The 7,787-nt window shown below is 34.0% G+C and overlaps 2 protein-coding genes across 2 annotated transcripts; both read right to left on the reverse strand.

The window, feature by feature from the left end:
* Positions 1-826: 826 nt before the first annotated feature.
* Positions 827-2,717, reverse strand: LOC144575572 (BTB/POZ and MATH domain-containing protein 2-like). The gene is made up of 2 exons (XM_078325801.1): positions 1,303-2,717; positions 827-1,218 (listed from the first exon to the last, which is right to left on the reverse strand). Exons 1-2 carry the CDS (start codon positions 2,148-2,150, stop codon positions 987-989), a joined length of 1,080 nt encoding a protein of 359 aa, XP_078181927.1. The 5' UTR covers positions 2,151-2,717; the 3' UTR covers positions 827-986.
* Positions 2,718-4,072: 1,355 nt separating this feature from the next.
* On the reverse strand, positions 4,073-5,659 carry LOC144575663 (BTB/POZ and MATH domain-containing protein 1-like). The gene is made up of 2 exons (XM_078325916.1): positions 4,500-5,659; positions 4,073-4,415 (listed from the first exon to the last, which is right to left on the reverse strand). The coding sequence occupies exons 1-2, from the start codon at positions 5,345-5,347 to the stop codon at positions 4,166-4,168; spliced, it is 1,098 nt and encodes a 365-aa protein (XP_078182042.1). The 5' UTR covers positions 5,348-5,659; the 3' UTR covers positions 4,073-4,165.
* Between the last annotated feature and the right edge of the window lie 2,128 nt (positions 5,660-7,787).

The raw sequence follows: 7,787 nt of genomic DNA on the forward strand, positions 1-7,787 counted from the left end.
GGACCTATATGTAAGATGTGTACTCATATAAGCTTTAGGGTGAATTAATGAAACTATCTTCTTCTCAAAAATCAACTTAAACAATTAATGAAGAGTATGTTTGGATTGTCTCAGTAAACTATTCAACTAATGACCTTATTAATTTGTAGAAATAATATTTATTAATATCTAATTTACACATTTCTCAGGACATCTGAAATTTTATTAAATTTATCAAAATGAAAGTTCTGATCCAGCTGGAAAGCCCCTTTCACACTTGTGTGATCATTTTCAAAATACTTGATAAAATATATATAGCTTTTGAAGATTTCAAGAAGTAAAGAAAAACAATCAACATACTTCATTAAGTTTTAGCCCTTTTTTTGGGCAAATAAAACAACCAAATCAGCAGACGGGCAAAACTTACATAGTACCCCTGAAAAAAAAAAAAACATAAGTTTGACAACCAAGCACAATTGATAGTGTAATACAACTTCTGAGTTCTGATTTCTGATGACCAAGATTTTTAAGCACTTAAGACCCTACAAAATGCCTAAATTTCTTTAAAAAAATTAAATTATTAATCGGCGGACTTCTTCAATTTCAATAATTTGTCCCCTGACTGTTAAGAAATGCAATTACCTTTCGCTCTTGCAATGACCGACTTCAAAATCTAGAATTGAATTCAAGGCCGGAGCCTGAAAGGCAGCCTTGTGAAGGAATTAATAACATATTTACTAGCTAAGTTCATGTGGTGATGAATTTAACACTTTTCACATGTTTTTGAGTTACAGAACATTGAAAATAAAAACAATACAGTCAAAAAGTTATAAGCTGTATAGAGAAATACTTAACAGTAATTACAGTGAAAAAACAAGGTAAAAATCTATATAGTCATTTCCACATAAGATGTAACATATGCAAGTGGGAAACCCAGTACACATGATTTCATAAACTGAGATAATTCATAAGCCATATGACACTATAAATCATGAAAAAAAAGAAACTCAATTAAAATCCTTCAAAATTGATGGGCAAATCTTCATCAAATTGTGAAAGTCATCAGTCAGTACCACAGCTTTAAAAATCTCAGGGGAGCTCATAAATTTGAGGCACTTTGCTTTGAGTTGACTGCAATTGTGTTGCTCAGCAAAAATTAATGTATTTACCGCGTTGCTCACACTGAGGTTTTTGCACAGTGAATCCCCAGACATCAACCTCAATCTCTCCAGCTGGTATCTATTTTTCATATAGTTGTTCGTCAAATTAAAATTAGTAAAAAATATTAAAAGGAAAATGTTAAAAAAAAACAATTATACATACCTATCTGCAGCTACGAGCAAATGCTGAGCCATCAACCTCATATTTTCCTTTTCACCATCATCATCGCAACCTTCAAAATCGGGCAGTGAATCAGAATAAATGAAATAGAGCATTGATTTAAAAACTGTTGCTTCAATATCGTCAACCGTTATGGTGTCTGCCCATTTCTCTTTCCTGCAACCTAAAAGCTTGGCATTGAAGACAGCCGACCTCGCTGCAATCATCCACCGATGTGCCTTAAATCTCTCTCCCTTCACTACAAATGTAATGTCTGCCCCGTTACCGCTCTCTAGTAGGTTAGCCAAATTTTGGTTCAAATTCGATGGTGGGACAATGATGCCACAAGGATTGGTTACTTCAAGCTTAGTTCCTTTAAGAACACTGACGATACACTTCACTGTGAAAGTATCATCTTTCAGATGGTCTGATGCCTCAAATTCAATTTTATTTGCAAATTGTGAATAACCCCGAGATTTGTAATATGTATCGCTGGTACTTTTGAAAGTTTCGACTGACATTGTATGGCTAAAGTTAGAGGTGGCACCATTCTGTTGAAGTATGGTGAAAGTTGTTCGTGCCTTCACATCAGTAGCTTCACTTTCAAGTTGAAGATAAATGGATATATATTCTTTGTCATCGTTGGTTTTCCCATCAGGATAGAACACAATTATCCAGTTATACCCGCCAACCGTAAAAATATCAGACTTAATTGGTTTTCCCATGCCAATCCCTTTAAACCGGGAATATCCATAAATCTGAAACACATGTGATCCAGTTATGGTCTCTGTTCGAATTGCTGAGGCTGTCTCAAGGTTTTCATGACTGGTAGCTTGAGTAGATGAACCCATTTGGGTATTGAGAGTATATATATTAGATTAGAGATTATAATTCTGGACGATCTACGGTGACATCATTTCTTGTTATATAGGATTTTGATTTAGATAATATTTAATGCCAACTCAACGGTCGCCTTGGAAACTGAGACAATCAGTGTGAGCTAATTAATTTATTTGAAGAGGATGTATCTGTATGGAGAAGAGCAACGAATTAGGGAAAGTGGACCGTGGCACTGTTTAATTTGTTCACCTTTTGGAAAAGAGAGAGAAGAAAGCCTGATGACCTTGAGAGGGTGCGAGGCTGATGGGACAGAGCACCGCTGAGCAGGACATAGCAGCGTCGGGGGAGAGAGATTGCTTCAGATGGTCTGAAGTTGCTGATCGGCGGAGGGAGAGAGGGGCTGAAGTTGCTGATCGGCGGACAGAGAAGAGAGAGATTGATTTTGAAAACCCTCGGAGAGAGAGAGGGAGACAGGGGGAGGGAAATGAAATGAGTAAAGGGAGATGGCGGCTCCCTAAATCCTCTCTGGATGCGATGTTGAACAAAAACAGTTTCTAAGTACAGATATTAACAGAGAAGTTTTAGCTTCAATGCAGTATGTTAAATATATTGAATACTCTTTTTATAGAATTCGAATCATATAGGTCGTGCATTGAATAAAATCAAAACTTCTCTGCTAATAAAAGTATCCTTTAGGTCAAAAGTATCTTTTAAAACCACTAAAGAATCCTTTATAGGTCAAAAGTATCCTTTAGGTGCAAAGATGATTAAAACCACTCAACTTTAAAAGAAAGACACAACTAAAGATGATTAAAACCACTAAACCTTTAACTAGCTAGCTAGGATCCTTAACGAATATTGGCCTCGCCACTTTTAGGCATTAGTGGAAAATCTAATAAGTGATATTAATTTTGTACATTCGGCTTTGATCCGTTCGTATTTGAGCCAGAATTTTACATTTTTTGATATTTTTTTGAGCCAAAATCTAATAAGTGATATTAATATGTGTTTGGAGACCAAATTTTACATTTTTTGAAATTTTTTTACTATTTTTTTAGATATTTAGAAAATCACTGTTTTTGGATGTTCCAGAATTTTCAGATGAAGTGATTTTCCAAATATCTAAAAAAGTAATAAAAAAATTTCAAAAAATGTAAAATTTGGTCTCCAAATACATATTAATATGGAGAACAAGATGAACGGTTCGGATCGACCGTTCGGATTTGAAAACTCGAATATAGAACCGTAGCACGGTAACAACCCATGATATGCATAGTACCATAGACTCACTCCTGAAATTTTCTTAAATTTATCAAAATGAAAGTTCTGATCCAGCTAGAAAGCCCCTTTCACACTTGTGTGGTCATTTTCAAAATACTTGATAAAATATATATAGCTTTTGAAGATTTCAAGAAGTAAAGAAAAACAATCAACATACTTCATCAAGTTTTAGCCCTTTTTTTGGGCAAATAAAACAACCAAATCAGCAGACGGGCAAAACTTACATAGTACCCCTGAAAAAAAAAAAACACAAGTTTGACAACCAAGCACAATTGATAGTGTAATACAACTTCTGAGTTCTGATTTCTGATGACCAAGATTTTTAAGCACTTAAGACCCTACAAAATGCCTAAATTTCTTTAAAATAATTAAATTATTAATCGGACTTCTTCAATTTCAATAATTTGTCCCCTGACTGTTAAGAAATGCAATTACCTTTCGCTCTTGCAATGACCGACTTCAAAATCTAGAATTGAATTCAAGGCCGGAGCCTGAAAGGCAGCCTTGTGAAGGAATTAATAACATATTTGCTAGCTATCTAAGTTCATGTGGTGAAGAAAATAAAAACAATACAGTCAAAAAGTAATAAGCTGTACAGAGAAATACTTAACAGTAATTACAGTGAAAAAACAAGGTAAAAATCTATATAGTCATTTCCACACAAGATGTAACATATGCAAGTGGGAAACCCAGTACACATGATTTCATAAACTGAGATAATTCATAAGCCATATGACACTATAAATCATGAAAAAAAAGAAACTCGATTAAAATCCTTCAAAACTGATGGGCAAATCTTCATCAAATTGTGAAAGTCATCAGTCAATACCACAGCTTTAAAAATCTCAGGGTAGCTCATAAATTTGAGGCACTTTGCTTTGAGTTGACTGCAATTGTGTTGCTCAGCTAAAATTAATGTATTTACCGCGTTTCTCACACCGAGGTTCTTGCACAGTGAATCCTCAGACATCAACCTCAATCTCTCCAGCTGGTATCTATTTTTCATATAGTTGTTCGTCAAATTAAAATTAGTAAAAAATATTAAAAGGAAAATATTAAAAAGAAAATATTATAGATACCTATCTGCAGCTACAAGCAAATGCTGAGCCATCAACCTCATATTTTGCCTTTCACTGTCATCATCACAACCCTCAAAATTGGGCAGTGAATCAGAATAAATGAAGTAAAGCATTGATTTAAAAACTGTTGCTTCCATATCGTAAACCGTTATGGTGTCTGCCCATTTCTCATTCATGCAACCGAAAAGCTCGGCATTGAAGACAGCCGACCTTGCTGCAAGCATCCACCGATGTGCCTTAAATCTCTCTCCCTTTACTACAAATGTAACATCTGCCCCGTTACCGCTCTCTAGTAGGTTAGCCAAATTTTGGTTCAAATTCGACGGTGGAACAATGATGCCATAAGGATTGGTTACTTCAAGCTTAGTTCCTTTAAGAACACTGACGATACACTTCACTGTGACAGTATCTTCTTTCAGATGTTTTGATGCCTCAACTTCAGTTTTCTTTGCAAATTGCGAATAACCCCAAGCCGCGTAAGATGTATCGCTGGAACTTTTGAAAGTATGGACTGGCATTGTTCTGCTCAAGTTAGAGGGGGCACCATTCTGTTGAAGTATTGTAAAAGTTGTTCGTGCCTTCACATCAGTAGCTTTACTTTTAAGTTGAAGAAAAATGGATATAAATTCTTTTTCATCGTTGGTTTTCCCATCAGGATAGAATTTAATTATCCAGTTATACCCGCCAACTGTAAAAATATGAGATTTAATTGCTTTTCCTATGCCAATCCCTTTAATCAGAGAATATCCATAAATCTTAAACAAATGTGATCCAGTTATGATCTCTGTTCGAATTGCTGAGGCTGTATCAAGGTTTTCATGGCTTGTAGCTTGAGCAGATGAACCCATTTGGGTATTGAGAGTATATATATTAGATTAGAGATTATAATTCTGGACGATCTACGGTGAAATCATTTCTTGTTATATTAGCTTGAGCAAACGGACTTTTACATACATACATATATGGGACAGAGCACCGCTGAGCAGGACATAGCAGCCTCGGGGGAGAGAGATTGCTTCAGATGGTCTGAAGTTGCTGATCGGCGGAGGGAGAGAGGAGCTGAAGTTGCTGATCGGCGGACAGAGAAGAGAGAGGGATTTGCGCTGGGCGGCGGAGAGATTGATTTTGAAAACCCTCGGAGAGAGAGAGAGGGAGACAGAGGGAGAGAAATGAAATGAGTAAAGGGAGATGGCGGCTCCCTAAATCCTCTCTGGAGTCTGGATGCGATTTTGAACAAAACAGTTTCTAAGTACAGATATTAACAGAGCAGTTTTAGCTTCAATGCAGTATGTTAAATATATTGAATAGTAATACTCTTTTTATAGAATTCGAATCATATAGGTCGTGCATTGAATAAAATCAAAACTCCTCTGCTAATAAAACACTTAACCTAATTTGACGGTCAATAGCATGCATATTCGTTTATTAATCGTTTATTAATTGTTTCCTTTAGGTCAAAAGTATCTTTTAAAACCACTAAAGAATCCTTTATAAGTCAAAAGTATCCTTTAGGTCCAAAGATGATTAAAACCACTCAAACTTTAAAAGAAAGACACAACTAAAGATGATTAAAACCACTAAACCTTTAACGCTAGCTAGGATCCTTAACGAATATTGGCCTCGCCACTTTTAGGCATTAGTGGAAAATCTAATAAGTGATATTAATTTTGTACATTCGGCTTTGATCCGTTCATATTTGAGCCGAGACTAAGAATGCAATATATATGTATGTAAAAGTCCGTTTGCTCCTATAATATATTATACAATGAAAAGAGTCTTGACTTCGACAAATATTGTGTATGACTATATGAACGTATGAATGAGGAGAATTTTTTTCTTATACATATTCATTAAATTACATTACAGCAAAATGGGGCATCAGCATTTGCAGAAATCTGTCACTGAACGGACGGTAGAAGAATCATTTAGATTCAAATTTGAGTTAGATGGACGTTTTATGCTTTTAATAAAAGAGTAAAATGGATATTTTATAAATTTAGAATGAGATTTAATATGAAAGACAATAAAATAGATAAATTTGTGAATTTTTAAAGTTCCGAGGGAATATATGTAATTTTAAAGCTTAGAGGGATAAATACGTAATTTTAAAGTTTTTCAGGGGTGTAGATGAAATTCTCCCAAAAAAAATACCTTTGAAAAAAAATATATAAAAGAAGACGCATACTAATTCACCATGAAAATTTCAGCTTGTACAAATTAATATGCGCAAATTGCGCATATTAATATGCGCAGCGCAAACCCTTTAAATAATAGTTTCTTCAAATAAAAGCTATAAAGTGGTCCAATTAATGATGCATTTTCTTTTCCCGAGTTGAGTTGAGTTGAATTTGAATCGAGTCTTGTTTATGTTTTCGCTTTTTTCTTTGGGTTTTTAATTATGTTTGGGCCAAGTATTTTGTTGGGCTTCATTTTAAGAGAAAAAATATATTGTTCTGGCCCGCTCTTTTTGAATTTGAATCAAGTCTTGTATCTAGTCATACTTCAGGGTGTGAAAAATTATTATGATCACAATATATTACAACCATTTTTATTTTCAAATTTTACAAGTAAACTTGTATTATCATTTAGATAGGACGTACGTTAAATTTGAATTATTTTAAAATTTAATTGGTCATTCATCAAAAAGTCACATGTTCAAAATATATTTGTACAAAGTTAAATGATTTCTCAATAAATCAAAATTTGATACACGCATTTTGTACAAATATGTTTCTTTCTATATATATATATATATATATATATATATATATATATATATATATATAAATATGCTAGCATGCTACGCGTAACATAGAGGGCCTCCGTGCAACGGTTTAATATTCGACTTTTTAAAATCTTAACGGTCGATCCAAACCGTTCATCTTGTTCTCCATATTAATATGTGTTTGGAGACCAAATTTTACATTTTTTGAAATTTTTTTACTATTTTTTTAGATTTATTGAAATCGCAGTTTTCAGCAAATCTAGACTATAAAAAAACAACGATTTTTAATAAATCTAAACAAATAGTAAAAAAATTCCAAAAAATATAAAATTTGGTCTCCAAACACATATTAATATGGAGAACAAGATGAACGGTTCGGATCGACCGTTAGGACTTTGAAAAGTCGAATATTGTGTCGTTACACGGAGGCCCTCTATGCTACGCGTAGCATGCTAGCAGGTTCCTTCAAAGTTCAAAAAGTCGATCCAAACCATTAGATATGATATCTATATATATTAAAATGTGCTGGGAGACCAAATTTAAATTTTTCTAATTTTTTTTAC

This window comes from Carex rostrata, chromosome 1, assembly GCF_964058835.1.
Source record: "Carex rostrata chromosome 1, lpCarRost1.2, whole genome shotgun sequence".
NCBI lineage: Eukaryota > Viridiplantae > Streptophyta > Magnoliopsida > Poales > Cyperaceae > Carex > Carex rostrata.